The sequence below is a fragment of the Rutidosis leptorrhynchoides genome, chromosome 5 (genome assembly GCF_046630445.1).
Source record: "Rutidosis leptorrhynchoides isolate AG116_Rl617_1_P2 chromosome 5, CSIRO_AGI_Rlap_v1, whole genome shotgun sequence".
NCBI classification, from domain to species: Eukaryota; Viridiplantae; Streptophyta; class Magnoliopsida; order Asterales; family Asteraceae; genus Rutidosis; species Rutidosis leptorrhynchoides.
In genome coordinates, this window is record NC_092337.1 from 221,931,916 (window position 1) to 221,947,712 (window position 15,797).

Sequence of the window (15,797 nt, forward strand, 5' to 3'; positions counted from 1 at the left end):
ATAGATCAATATGTCATCGATGAACACAATAACGAATTTATCGAGATACGGTTTGCACACGCGGTTCATAAGATCCATGAACACCGCCGGTGCGTTAGTGAGACCAAATGGCATGACAAGGAATTCATAACTACCATAACGAGTTCGGAAAGCGGTTTTGGAGACATCTTCCCCCTTAACCCTCAATTGATGATAACCCGAGCGGAGATCGATTTTCGAATATACACAAGACCCTTGTAGTTGATCAAAGAGGTCATCGATGCGAGGAAGAGGATATCGGTTCTTAACCGTCAATTTGTTTAGTTCACGATAGTCAATGCACATTCGTAGGGATCCGTCTTTCTTTTTAACAAACAAAATCGGAGCGCCCCATGGTGAATGGCTAGGTTGGATAAAACCACGATCAAGTAGTTCTTGGATTTGACTTTGCAATTCTTGCATTTCGGATGGAGCAAGTCTATACGGTGCACGTGCTACGGGTGCGGCTCCCGGAATAAGATCGATTTGGAATTCAACCGGTCGATGAGGTGGAAGACCCGGCAATTCGTCGGGAAATACATCGGAAAAGTCACTAACAATTTGCACATCATCGATATGCTTCTCATCGGACTCGACTTTCTTAACGTGGGCAAGGATCGCAAAACAACCCTTACGGAGTAGTTTTCTAACTTTAAGGCACGAAACGAGGTTGAGTCTGGTGCAACTCTTATCGCCATAAACAATCAAAGGTTCACCATTCTCGATAGGAATTCGGATTGTGTTAAGATCACAAAGGATGTGAGATTTCGTTTTGACTAACCAATTCATACCGATTATTACATCAAAGCTTCCTAGTTCCATGGGTATCAAGTCAATTTCAAATTCTTTACCTAAAATGTTTATCGTACACCCCCGGTAATATGTGTCGGCACTTAATAGTTTCCCGTTAGCCACTTCAATGGTATAAGTGGTATCTAATGGAAGAGGTGGAGTGCTAAAAGAATGAGTCAAAGTCTTGGATACAAAGCATTTATCGGCACCCGAATCGAATAAGCAAGAGACATAAGAATTGTTGAGAAGAAACGTACCCGTGACTAGTTCAGTGTCATCCCGGGCTTCCTCGGTGTTGATGTTGAAAGCTCGGCCGCGCGTGTTGGGGTTATCTTTCTTCTTTGGGCATGCATTTCTATAATGACCCGTTTGACCACATTCGTAACAAGTGCCCGTCTTTGGTGCATTGGGCCACTTTCGAGCGACGGGAGTGGCACTTTTACAATCGTTGGCCTTATGACCAACTCCTTGGCACCGGCGGCAAATTAACTTACTACATTCGCCAAAGTGATGTTTGTTGCATTTGTTGCAAAGAGGTAGGTTCCCGGCATAACCCTTCTTGCCATCGAAGGTGTAAGGCTTCTTAGCAAAGTTGTTGTTGTTTGATTGGGAGGGTTCCCACTTTCTTTTGTTGCCGCCCGATTTATCCTCGGCCTTAGGTGCCGGAACTACGATTTCGTCAACCGTTTCTATCAATTTGCGGGCCATGTTCAAAGCTTCTTGATGATTAGTGGGTTTGGATGACATTACTCCGTGTTTGATACTCTTTGGAAGACCATCCATGTAAAGTTCAACCCTTAAAGCTTCGGGGTTCACAAGATTTGGGCACATCAAGGCTAGTTCGGAAAATCGTTGATTGTATGCCTTGAGATCATTTCCGATCGCCTTTAAAGTTCTTAGCTCTTGTTCGAGCCTTCGGGTTTCTTCACGAGGGAAATATTCGACAATCATCTTTTCCCTCAAGTCGGCCCAAGAGAGGGCGTGAGCTTCATCTGTACCCACCGATTGTACATAAGTATTCCACCATGTAAGAGCGACACCGGCGAAGGTGTGAGTGGAGTATTTGACCTTGTCTTGGTCCCGACAACCGCTTATGCTAAAGACGGCTTCCGTTTGCTCAAACCATCGGGTGAGCACGACCGGTCCCCCGGTTCCATCGAAAGTGTGAGGTTTGCACCCCATGAAAGCTTTATAGGAGCATCCCTCGTTTGAGTTACCGGCTCCATTGTTGTTGTTGTTGTTGTTGTTGTTGTTGTTGTTGTTGTGGTTGTTATTATTATTGTTGTTGGATAAGTGACCGGCCATGGCCGCATCTACGGCGGTGGCTATCATGCGTTGTAGAGCTTGTTCGGGGATTTCACGGCGTGGCGCACGGCGAGGAGCCATTGTTCCTTCAAAACAAAAGAATACCGTTGGTTAGTATTCTAAATAATACTAACCGTGATATGGAATAAAGATAGAGAGAAAATTTTCCTTGACTCGCCTTAAATTCTTTATGCCACAATGTCGGAACGTTCACATGAGCCACCGTAATATAATCCCGGAAATTATATTACCCTGATTCATATGTGCATTCGACATCATTTCATATAGTCAAAGTGGCGTGTCAATCAAATTTAACAACGTGAGATTAAGATGAACTAAGAGTAGATGTGAGTAGAAGCGTTCGAGTATAAATGCACAAGTAGTCAAGTAATTCCTACTTCAAGTCTATATGCCGGTTGTAGTCTAGACTCACCAATGTACCCTATGACTCGAGGTTGACACCAATGAACTCTAAATCCCTACAACCAACGCTCTGATACCATCTGTAGCGACCCGACCAAATCATGTTTGACGGCGCCATCTACTTAGGTCCCGTTACGTGGTCATAAGTCTTTAAAACAACGTTTGACCAAAAGATATGTCGCATTCATTTCAAATGTAAAGATTTTTCAAAGTTTACAAGAATAGTTCCACCACAAGTTACGTTACAAAGTTATAAGTACAAGTGAAACTTATACGACACAATTTAAAAGTAGCCAAAAGACGCTCCATGTATGCATATATATACTCGACATCCAATACAAGTATCAAAATAATGAGCGGAAGCATGTATGATGTATCGTTCAAGGACCTGAGAAAAACATAGAAATCTGTCAACGAAAATGTTGGTGAAATCATAGGTTTAAGTAAGTAAGTACATGTGAACCACAAGATTTGCAACAATGAGATAATAGTAATACATTCCAAAAGTTTGTTTCACGAGCACCCAATTATCAATGCTTAACATTCCTTCCATAGAACCCCATCACAATAGTGTTAGAACATACACTGTTTCTCGAAAATATATTTCATCCGTAGACGGTAGCGAACCGTCCGTAATGAGGGTTTGTCAAACCCGTATGGCCACACAATATAAGTTCTCGCTTACACCCTGCAAGTGTAACTAATGATAATCGAATTGAGGATTTTTGTTCTAACTCGCTGTGGAATGTTTGTTTTCCTTGTACTTGTGTTCAAAGTATAAAAGTAAGTAGTACAAAATGTAACAAAGTATATGTTTCTCAGCCCACAATTTAAAAGTATAAAAAGTTGTTGAAAAGGTGGGACTATGATCTCATCTCGAGTGCACGAGTATAAAAGTACTTCACATAGTAAACGTGTGCATGAAAGTTGCTTAGCCTTGACCTAAACAAGTAAGTTATATCAATTAACCGGTTACGACACAAGCTCGGGTGAAATGTGTTCAATTAGTCTTATGGCTCGTTACGACTCGATTATTATAGCATGTGAACCACGTTGTCAAGTTTCATACAAGAATTACGTATAAAAACATGTTAGAACGATTGCATAAACGTTTGGTTAAGTTTGACTAAAAGTCAAACTTGGTCAAAGTCAAAGTCAACGGGGTCGGGTCGGGTATCCGACAATTTTTCTAAGTTATATAATCATATATGAGCATGTTGGCCAAGTTTCATGTTAATCGGAGGTCCGTAGCATAGCAAACATTTTACGTCAAATGACCAAGCAAAACAGCCCATTTTAGTGTATCAGGACGGTGTCCCAAAATCAGGACGGTGTCCCAATATGAAGAGTGGGACGGCGTCCCAAAATCAGGACGGCGTCCCAAATTGAAGAGTGGGACGGCGTCCCAAAAATCAGGACGGCGTCCCAATGGGCATTCAGGTCCTGTTTGCAGAAAAACACAAGTGCACGACCCAAACTTCAAACAATCACAATTTATGATCCGCAAACAATTAGAACATGTATCTTATATCACCGGAAAGCTCTTTCGACAAGGAACGCAACTAAGCACTTTTCATCAAGCAAAAACATCATATACAATAACCAAAATCCCGTCAAGTGACCAATAAAGGTTTATTTTCAAGTTTCAAGTTCATCAATTGCAATTTAAGTTTCGGGAATCCAATTTATACATATGATATGCCGTTTTGAAGGTAATGAAACGTGTAATACAACTAAACACTTATCAATAACATTAATAAGCATTCAACGCATCAAAAGTTCGTTTTAAGAGTTGTCAAACCCTAACCAAACCTCAAAATCACTAATCATGTTAATGTAAGGTTTTCATGTCAATCAACACACTAAAACGAAGCTATTGAAGTAACTAACACTTTGAACACACAAACATTAACATCTAAACACATTTCATCATCCAAAATCAAAGATTAAGCATACACTTTTCATTTTCAAGCTAGTTACACCAAAACATCAAGATTGAGCATACAAATCATATATTCATGTTATACACGAGCCATAGACACTAACTAACAACATATCAAGTCAAAAACACGAATTTGAGAAATCTAGAGTTTTAGAAATGTTACCCAAAATCGATGAAGTTAGTATCAAATCGTAGAGAATGACGAGAGGATTAAGAATATGTAGTCGGATTTGTTATGAGCTTCCAAGATTGAATTTAGATGATGAATGAATGGAATGGGTTTGTGTGTGTGTTCTTGCTAGAGAGAAAGAGAGAGAGATGGAGATGGTTGAATGGTGGTGATTGGGGTGGACTAGGTGACCTAGTCAACTAGTTTGCCCCGTGTCAATTTTAGTCCCTCGAGTTTGTAGTCGGGTGCGAAAATTACCTAAACGGAATATGTTAAAACGCGTATTAACGGGAGATGTTATAAACATATAACGGAGTTTAAATTAGTATAACGGAAAAGAAAATGGAAAAAGGCGGGATGTTACAGCGGTATAGGGACGGCCAAAAGTATCCCATCCGCATAATTTTCGCAGCAATAGTCTTGTATCCTGAATGTAGCGCACAAGTACCATTATGCACTTCTTCAACAAGCATTTCCGCCCCAATTGGTCCAACACACCGCATCATCGGTCCGCAGTACGATTTGCGATATAAGACATCATCTTGTATGAGATACATCGGCGTTCGCTCTCGCACTAAACGAGCTTCGCGACTATCCTCTGGCAAAATATCATTGCGAATATATTGCAGGATTGGTTCCATCCAATTTGGCTGCGCCTCTGTAACAGATGCTACCATTAAATCACTATCAATTGACTTACTTGGCAATTCCTCAACCCATACTTGTTTTTGAAAATGCGAAAATGTTAGAGCGGCTAATTTGCTCAAAGCATCTGCCTTTTTATTTTGACTTCTAGGCACTTGCGCGAGTTCAAAGTATTCGAACCGCGCAGTAGTTTCTTTTAGCAGTTGCAAGTACTTCTGCATAGAAGGATCATGCGCTTCAAAAGATCCGCTAAACTGATTCGCTACTAGTTGCGAATCTGTAAATGCATGCAACTTAACAATATTCATTTTTTGCGCGATATTTAAGCCTGCAAGCAATGCTTCATATTCTGCCTCATTGTTTGTCACATCAAAATTAAACCGCAGTGCGTAAGTGTGCTCTTCGCCGTTAGAACTTACCAAAACTAAACCCGCACCTGCACCTTCCGCACAAGAAGCACCATCAGTATATAACTCCCAAGTTTCATTAACTGCTGGTTTTAGCGCGGTTCGCTAATAAATTACTTCCAACTCTCCAGACAGCTCTGCGAGATAATCTGCCATAACTTGACCTTTTTCCGCACTTCACGGAAAGTAGGATATTTGATAGGCACCCAACTCCACTGCCCATAATGCGAGTCTACCGGAAATCTCCGGTTTTGTTAAGGCTTGCCTGATTGGCAGATTGGTTAGCACATGCACTGGATGCCCCTGAAAATATCTACGTAGCCTTCGCGTTGTTAAAATGAGCGCATATACAAACTTTTCGATCGGCGCATAGTTTATTTCGCTTCCCGTAAGAGCTTTGCTAACAAAATACACTGGCTTTTGTATTTTGTTTCTTTCCGCTATCAAGACGAGCCAAACGCTTCATTTGCTACTGAAATATATAGATAGAGAATTTCGCCATGAATTGGCGCTGTTAGTGTAGGCAAAGTTTTCAACAGGTTTTTCATCTCTTGAAACGCAGAATCTGCTTCAGCGGTCCAAACAAAATTCTTCTGCTTCAAGCAACCTTTTAAAGTTTTGAAAAATGGCAATTGTCGCTCAGCAGCTTTAGACAAAAAACGCGTTAGGGCGGCCAATTTGCCTGTTAAACACTGCACTTCCTTAACCGTCTTTGGCGCGGTCATATTTTCGATAGCCGCGATCTTTTTTGGATTAGCTTGAATACCTTGTTCCGTAATAAGATATCCTAAAAACTTTCCTTCAGTTTCGCCGAAACTGCATTTCAGCGGATTGAGCTTCATGTTTATCTCACGCAGTTTATTAAATGTTTCGCGCATATCTTCAACGATTCGCTCTTGCGTTGTACTTTTGATGACTAAATCATCGACATAGGCCTCAAGATTACGCCCTATTTGCTTATCAAACGCGGTGTCAATCAAGCGCTGATATGTCGCACCCGCATTGATTAGTCCAAAAGGCATCATTATATAACAATATATGCCTTTGCCTGTGTGAAACGCGGTTTTATCTGCGTCCTCTTGCGCCATAGGGATTTGATGATAACCTCTTGCCGCATCCAGAAAACATTTATATGGAAATGCATGCAAAGATTCCACCTTTAAATCAATTTCTGGCAGCGGATAATTATCTTTGGTGCACGCTTTATTCAGATCTTTGTAGTCAATACACATTCGCCAGGAATTATCTGGTTTTTTCACCAATACTGGATTCGCGATCCATGACTGATATTGTACTTCGCGCAAAATTCCAGCTCGGACTAATTTTGTGACTTCTTCGCACAACCATTTGACGCGATCTGGGGCCATACCCCTTCGCTTTTGCACTACTGGTTTTAGAGCCGGATTTACATTTAGCTTGTGTTCCGCAATGTGACGCGGAACACCGGTCATATCGTTTTCGCACCAGGCAAAAACATCCATATATTCATCAAGTAATTGCACAATTTGCTTTCGAGTATCCGCACTAAGATTGCGACCTACTTTGATTTTCTGTTCTGGATATGCAGGATTAACTATTTCCATGCTATCCTCCTTATCCGCAGTATCATCAGGTTTCTGACCTGCGGTTTTTACATTGACAGCCGCGCAAATAGGCACTATGCTCGCTGAACATATTGCGGCGATTCCTTTATATGTTGGAAATTTAATCATGCTATGAATTGTGGACGGTACAATTCCAAATTTGCTTATAGCAGTCCTTCCTAGCAACATGTTATAGCGAGAAGAAGCTCGCATAACATAGAAATCTAGCCGTGCTTGTCGCGCTAAAGCATTATTATTTACATCGGCTAGCTCGATATTCAGCGACAAGACACCGATTGGTAGCGAAAATTCTCCTGCAAAACCGGTTAGCGAAACCGCAGTCGTTTGCAGATTTGCTTTAATATCCTCTGGCAACTGAGCGAAACATTGTTCGTAAATAATATCAACGCTACTACCATTATCAACATGAACTTTCATCACTGTGATATTAGCGTTCGCAATTTTACACGATACTATTATCGGCATTTCAGAAAAATCATCGCTCTGCATTGTTGGAAAGCTAATTGGCGCTGATTGCCAATTATGATACATTTTGGCAGATTTTCGCTTCTTTCCTCTTTTTTGGACATTCATTCGCATAGTGGCCATGTTATCACTATTATCGCCAATGTTATTCATTATTTACTGCCAATTTGAAAACACGCACCTGCAAATCATCGCAACAAAAACACGATTGAAATTAAACTGCCTAATTAATTGTTTAACAACGTAAAACAAAAATTTTCAGTTTAATTCGTAAAACGTGTCCCACGGATGGCGCCAATTGATCAATCCTTAATTAATGATGTTGCTTAATTACGGATTGAGTGCAATAAGATTATAATGGAGGATGGGATGTTCGATGATTATTTTGGGCCCCGATGATCGTTTTTCACTTTAACTATCAAGTGATCAACCACCCCGACCCGGTCTTCGTTATCGATTAGCATGATTCACCTTAACTCAATGTAAGAAGTCCTTGGGCAAAGTCACAAGTGAAATCTACAAAGGCTTAGGCAAATGGCAGAGAATCAACAACCCCTAAATGAGAGGCCAAGCTCTCTATTTATAGGTTTCGAGATATCCGCGATCCGCGAGTACCTTAACTATCCGCGGAAACTCAGCGGATTAAACCGCAGTCTTTATATCAATGCGAAAACATGACCTCTGTGCTTATTTTCAGCGAATATTGCATAGCTTTGCCTTATAATTCGCGCAGTTCAGCCTTTGGCCTTTAGCCAATAAAATATACATATACAATGCTATGTATATGATCAAGGTTGGGAGTTCGACCCCCGTTGGCTACATATTAACTCACAATTTCATCTCTGCCATGAAGTTCCTCCTGGGCACGCAGTTGGGGGCGGGTATAACTGTGTAGGAGATGAACGCTTAAGTGGTTAAGTCCTTAGGTGATCCTAACAGCTGTCCAAAAAAAAAAGTAAGTGAACACGTGTAATAGAACGAATGGAGTGTGATATGCTCCATTTTTCGTTCACGTGATCTTTTTTAATCCCCATTTTCTTGATATCACTATCCTCATAACCCCCATTTCTCATCTCCAAAATTTGCATAAGAGGAACTCACGCCAGCCGTCTGCAATTGTTTTGAACCCATAATAGTTGACTTTTCAAACACGAGTCTTTTGGGACAAGGGATAAATATTCTATTCTATCAAACCCAAGGTTGTAAAAGTCGCGAGTCGGGGACGTATCAGTCGAGACCTGAAAAGGACGCGTCGGCCGAGTCGGGGGACGCGTCGGGGACGCATCGGTCGTTGACCAACGTTGACTTTATTAATAATTTCTTAAATATATATTTATATATATGTAAAATAGTTGATTATGTACCATAAACTTCTTAAAAAAGAACTTGAATTTAAAAACAATCAAACTTCAAACTCAATTAATGTTACCGAGTACATAATCAGTAAGGACACAGAGAAAAGAGCGGCCCAAAATATGAAAACAAACCCTAATTTTAAAATATATCAAATCTTGACGAAAATTTGACTGACTTTGACCGTTTTGACGGTCTTTGACAGACTTTGACCAAACTTTTAGCTCTGACCGTCTTTTGAGTCGTTTTCAGAAAAAACGGGATGGAGTACCCAAAAAAACGACGCATCGGCCGACGCGTCGGTCAAGTCGAACGACTTTTACAACACTGATCAAACCATATAATAATTATGCCCAAAAAGTGCCAAAAAACACCCCAAAAAGCACAATCACTAATCAAGAACATTATCTATACTGTCATTGATCGACCATGATAAAATGAACAACAAAAAACTAGTGCCCATCATGAACGATAGCGTATTTCAAAATTTCATGTAATATGTAGTTGTTGGACACCAAAATACAATTTCTATACTATATCAATATTTCACACAAAATTTCACCTTGTTGTCACTATATGTTACTTTTGAATTAAACCTAAAACGAGTTTATGTAGCCATCCACATTGTAGTTATCGTATACTTCTTGTTGGTTAGCTTCCCACCACCGCTCTGCTTCTTTTTCCCTAAACACTTTCCTACTGCAAAAACCACAAAAATTATGTTTCTAATCAAGATCAAGTCAATATTGCTTTAGCTGTTTCAGCAAAAAAAAGTACCTGAATCGGACTCGCTTGATCCCTTTTTGACCCGAGGGTAAGAGTAAGAACGTGATATAAACGCCCTGCTGATACTGTTCCGTCCATTCATGTTTTAGTTTTTCTTTGTTTTGTGCATAAACTGTTGATTTAGTAACATGTTCATCTGATGGGCTCGTGTTGTGCTTAGTAGGGACAATAATGGAATTACACATATTGTTGAGGTTTCCGGTGTCTACGTCGCACGACACATGCGTTGAACTAGCTGTCAAGTGATTTGCGCTCGTTGTTGGTGTATCTACATGAGCTTTTGCTTGTTTTCGCATAAAAGCTCTTGGAGACATCAGATTTAGCTGCAAAACATGCAGTTTAAGAAACATCATTATTATGTTCTGTCGTTATAAAGAACTAGATTTTCTCTATGACTAAGACATAAAAGTAAATTACCCTCGATGTCAACGACTTAATAACATCCTTCGTTCTTTTATGTTTGACCGTTGGGTCAACAGTTTCTCGGCAGGCGTTTTGCTGATCTTTCTTATTCACACGAACACAAATACGAGAATCAACGTATAAATTCTTCAACGAGGACTCTTCTTTAGGAAGCTTACGAAAAGATGCGGGGGAAGAAACCTGACCCCACCTCAAAGCCCTGTTTATTAACAAAGAACCCGAGCCCAAATCCACACCTGCACCTGAAACCATTCGGTTTCCATCACCAGTTTCTCCCAAGGACGTTTTAATGAACAATGGTCTTGGAGTAAAATCTTCAACCTTCAAAAGTTGACCCGAAAGACCTTTATAGCAAGAATCACAAACCCGATAATATTTACTTTTATCTGGTGCTAAACACGCGTTTTTAGTAGTGTTACTACTACATAATCCGCAAAACACGAGTCCACAATTGTAACAATTGTGTTTCTTCTTCAAAAACCCAAACTCCATACTGCATCCACGACAACCCGAGTAATCGGAACCAAACTTTATCGACTCGTGTAAACAAATTGCAGCCGTCGAGTTTGACCCGCAACTTATACTCTGCACTTGACGATGTTCCAACGCCTCAACTAAAGTCGGCGAGCTTCTATCTTCTGTATCTCCACAACCTAATTGCCCGTTCGATCCGTTACCCCACGTGTAAATATTTCCATTCAATGTCAAAACCGCAACATGATAAGATCCCGTTGCTATTTCTCGAACAAACTCGAACTTTAGTTTTCCTTGAACAAGTGTTATCGAATTCTCTCGTGCCATTGGGTTCCCTAATTGGCCATGAAAGGTACTTCCAATAGTGTAAACGGCACCCGTGGTAGTCAACCCTACGGTCAACATTCGTCCACAACAAACTTGAACGAATTCATGGTCGATGAGTTGCATAACGCACGTCGGTTTGTTTTTTATTTCATCGTTGCCGTGACCGAGTTTACCTTTATCCCCATCACCCCATGTGAATAACTTCCCGGCTGAAGTACTAGATTTGGGTGGGCCCGACATAACCACGACTACCGCAGCCGTATGCCATGGCCCACACGCGACCGATTTCACACGCATATGTTTAATCGAGTCTACCTGTTTGGGCTCGGTCAAACTTTGACTGTTTCCATGACCAAGAACACCAAAAGTCCCGTCACCGAACGTAAATAAGTGCCCGGAATTTGTAACAATTGCGGTGTGCCATTCACCGCAAGCCACGTTTATTACGCTAATCCCGTCAAAAACACCCGAAATGCGACGGGGGAGCCAGCTGTCACCCCATGTATAAAGTTCACCGGAAACAGTCAACGCACAAGTTTGATATTCGCTACAAGAAACTGATGTCACGTGGACCCCGTTAAGAGTTTTGACTGCTTTCGGGCAGCTTATGTTATGCCCGAACCTGCCTGACTTTTCGCCCCAACAGAAAACCTCACCCTGTTTACTCAATAAAACACCATGTTTTCCAGCTAATGATATCTTTTCAATTTCTAACATACTGACTGAATCAAGAACTTTAGGGAACAATGCATCATTTTGTGTTTGACTTTGGTCAACACCACCTCCCAAAACTCCAGTTTCGACACCTTCTCCCCATATCAAAACATCACTAATTAACGGTCGTTTCGGCTCGATGGCGGGTGGTCCAAATCGAGTGATCGTATTCCGATTCGTTTTCGATTCTTGTGGTTTAGTGTCAGGAGAATTAGGTTTCAACCCATCTGTCAAGTTGTGGGTGCTCGATAAACTTGATCGTGAATAAAAACTATCAGACGAAAATGAGAGACCATCAGAGAAACAACGATCAGACAACGATGTAACAGGGCTCCCACACACGCTTCGCACCTTCAAAACCAAAAAGTCAACAATGTATTCATCACTTTGAGTTTGACTTTGACTACTATTGAGTATACTCTGATGACAACTGAAAACATAGTAAATTATTAAGAACCTGAGATATTTTTGTGGATTCTTTCGAGAGCTCTGTATTGTATTTTCTACGGGCAAAGGTAGCGGGACTATTTACACAACTTTGAGTCCCTCTTTCAAACTGCACGTTATATCGACATCTTGAAATTAAAGCTTTTAAGCCTAAAAACCATGAATCAGTTTGAGCTTTGTCTTTGCATACCTGTCAAAAACCGCATTAAAACAACACAATACGAACACAAAACTCAATGGTTCGAAAAACGTAGATTATAAAAGTGAAATATACCAGATCAAGGGAATATTGAACTTGGTTCTTCGTGTATATTAGCGAAAACGAATGACATTCTCGTTCCGGTTGAAGTTTCCTCTAATATATAGCAAAAACGATTATAATTAGCGAAAAGAATAATTTGTCTGTCTTACTTTTTGGCACTTACAGTTGGATGGCCACGAATAATGCTTGTAACCGAGCTTAGTTGCACTTGTTTTTCTTCATTCCCCGAAAGCCACATTAACGTTCTTTCATCCTGAACAAGAAATCGGATACAAAATTTGTTAAGAAAACTTAAATGTTAAGATTTGCAGGTAATTCTTATAAAAAAGACATACGGTGGATAGCCTGAACGGACAGAGTTTAGGCTTCCCTCTTCGACCATACTTCAAAATATATGCACCTTTCTTTAGAGCTAAAATCGCCTATATGAAATCAAAGATTAAATTCGAAGCAAAAATAAATATCAGAATTTTATTTATAATGGTCAACTATACAAACATAATGAGGTCATGAAATATTGTTATTGATAACAAAATCTAACATTAGATTTCATCTTTCAAGTTAGATTACGACTCTACATGTATCTTCAATGGGAGTATTTAGTCTGTATGTACCTTGTACCGACTAATCGGCCAAGTCAAAGACTAGTTGGACATTGACCAACATTGACTTTTCCTGTAATTAAAATTAACTGATTTTGACTGAGTAAATCCAACTTTAATCCACTAAATTGGACTTTTGATAACTTTAACCGAATAAATCAGTCAACCCGAAGACTAGTTAGACCACTTCAAGATCCCGACTAATCGGAGACAATCAGCCTACAACCAAGAATCTACTAGCGTAATTTTCCATTTATATCATTGATTATTTTTGACTTAAATAAATTATTAGAAAACAACCATATTTGCAGAAATGGTGAAAGTTTTGAAAAAAGAGGACACTTTAATAGTATGCATTTTGAGTGTCAACATCACAAATATTTACTGTAAATGTGTAACTGAAACTTAATATTTCCAGTATCTTCAGATAACAACTTTACAACCAAAAAGAGACCGGTCTTCATGGTGTTCTTGTGATGTCAATGAACATAAGACAGAAGTAAACACAGGCAAGCTATAATTGCCTTACACTTTGAAAAAATCAGACACCCAGTTGGAATTAAAATAAAAGTTAACAAAAAAAAAAAAAAAGCTTAATTAAGATTTTGAATAACTCATATAGCATCATCACAAAAATAAATTACCTGAGTAATTTATACTACCTCAGGTTAACCACCTCTAATCAATTTGAAATGAAAAATCTCAAAATAGTAATATGAGCGCTTGTGATGGAACAGAGTCAAGTATTCTGTTTGATATTTTCAAACTTATTTTTGATAGATCCACACAAATTCACTAAATTACTCTTAATGATGTGTTATATAAATTTTTCATTTCAAATTATCGGAGAGTATAACTGGAAAGTAGCAACATATATGTGTGGATCTATCAAAATCATATTTAAAAATATCACCTCCCACTGTGTGTTTTAGCAAAAAATATATACTGTATAAAATACATGAAAACGTGCCACCCATTAAGTAATTATTGTAGGGCATTTAAGCATATAAAGGTCCAGATAAAAGAACTATTTTTTGTTTTTGGGTTCGCACACAAACCTTACTAGCAACAACCAGATTAAATTTTCACTATCGAGTAAAACTCCACGAGTCCCTCGAGCAACAAGACCCATAACTGGGTGAATTGTGACGTTCTCTCCGGTCAAAGTCCATTTTAATTTTATCTTGGCTTTACCAAGATTCGAACTAACTAACTAGCATTATTGTATGGAATTTTATCACAATTGGGATTTAAAAAATTAAAAATTAGGTTTTTTAAGAATTAATATTTAAACCCCTGTAAAATTATCACATACGAATATGATTAACTAAACACCCATTGGGTAAGTAACGAAGTTCACAAGGTAATCAAGCATAAAAAAAGGTTCCTTTTTCCAAAAGACTAACTATTCGATCCCACATTAAGACCCATAAATAAGAACATTAAACATTTAAATATTAATGTAGTAATATTATACATTTATTTATACCCAGTAAACTTAATTCATTAATTTTTTAAAAAGAACACTAAAAGATAAATCTTATTTTAAGGTGATCCATCATAGAAAACCTGAAAAACGAAGAAAGAAGATGAGAACACAAACACGGTGTCCCAGATTTATATTTATGTCTTTTACATTTATATTTATATTTTCGATCTTCAAACTGGAGAACACAATGGAAATGAGATGAAGATCAGCAAACTTAACATTAATTTTAATTTTCAATTATTATCAAAAAAAGAATAAAAGATAACCTGTTCAAGAGCTCTATCAGGAGGAGGAGGAGGAGGAGTCGTCAAATAAAATAGCATTCTTTTTTCATTCATCACTAAAAGACAAAATAAATGGAAGAAACAGAAGCTCTCTCTTGTCTGTGCAAACGAAACCTTAAAAGAAGTGAATGTATTTAAGCATCTTCTCAGTAATGAATAAACATAAATAAAAAAATGAAGGAGAAAGATTTTTGGGATGAAATAAATTGATTTTTTCGTTGGTTCTTGTGTTTGATGATGACAAATTCTAACTTGGTATGTTGTGCAGAAACACACCAGTGTTGTTGTTATGTACCCAAAATCCGCACGTGCCAACTGTTCTTAGCTAGCCCCCCGTTACATATGCTTCTATTTTTGGGAAATTATTTAAATAGAACCCATTTTTACGATAAATTATAATTATATCAGAAACTACTTTTTTGCAAACAATCAGAAAACAATTATGAAGACTTGGAAAGCCGTGAGTTTTAAGATCTTTATCAACTATCACACAATTATTTTAACACATTCCACATTACAACAATAACGTTACCCAGTCCCGCAAATCCACAAAAGTGAGATATAAGAAGGTAAGGTGTAGACAATCATTCCTATACTCTTAAGCAAGGTTGTAGATTTCGCTATTCGGGGATTAATCAGTCTGGACTTTGGAAGGAGTAATCGGTAATTCGAGGATTAATCGGGGATTAATCGAATCGTACTTTATACATTTAAATATTAAATTTCAAAAATTATATGTTTAAATATAGAAAAAAAAAACCATAAACATAAACGTTAACTATAACATAATTGTTAAAAACTGCTCATTTTGTTCAAAAAACTCTAAAGTTCTAGTTTAAATTCATGTAAAATGTGGACTAATTTTG

At 38.7% G+C, this 15,797-nt stretch overlaps 1 protein-coding gene across 1 annotated transcript; it reads right to left on the reverse strand.

Moving 5' to 3' along the window:
• Window positions 1–9,688: 9,688 nt before the first annotated feature.
• On the reverse strand, window positions 9,689–14,970 carry LOC139849285 (PH, RCC1 and FYVE domains-containing protein 1-like). Its single transcript, XM_071838942.1, has 8 exons — window positions 14,914–14,970; window positions 12,892–12,978; window positions 12,706–12,809; window positions 12,569–12,647; window positions 12,305–12,484; window positions 10,327–12,198; window positions 9,901–10,232; window positions 9,689–9,822 (listed from the first exon to the last, which is right to left on the reverse strand). Exons 1-8 carry the CDS (start codon window positions 14,968–14,970, stop codon window positions 9,720–9,722), a joined length of 2,814 nt encoding a protein of 937 aa, XP_071695043.1. The 3' UTR covers window positions 9,689–9,719.
• Window positions 14,971–15,797: the final 827 nt, after the last annotated feature.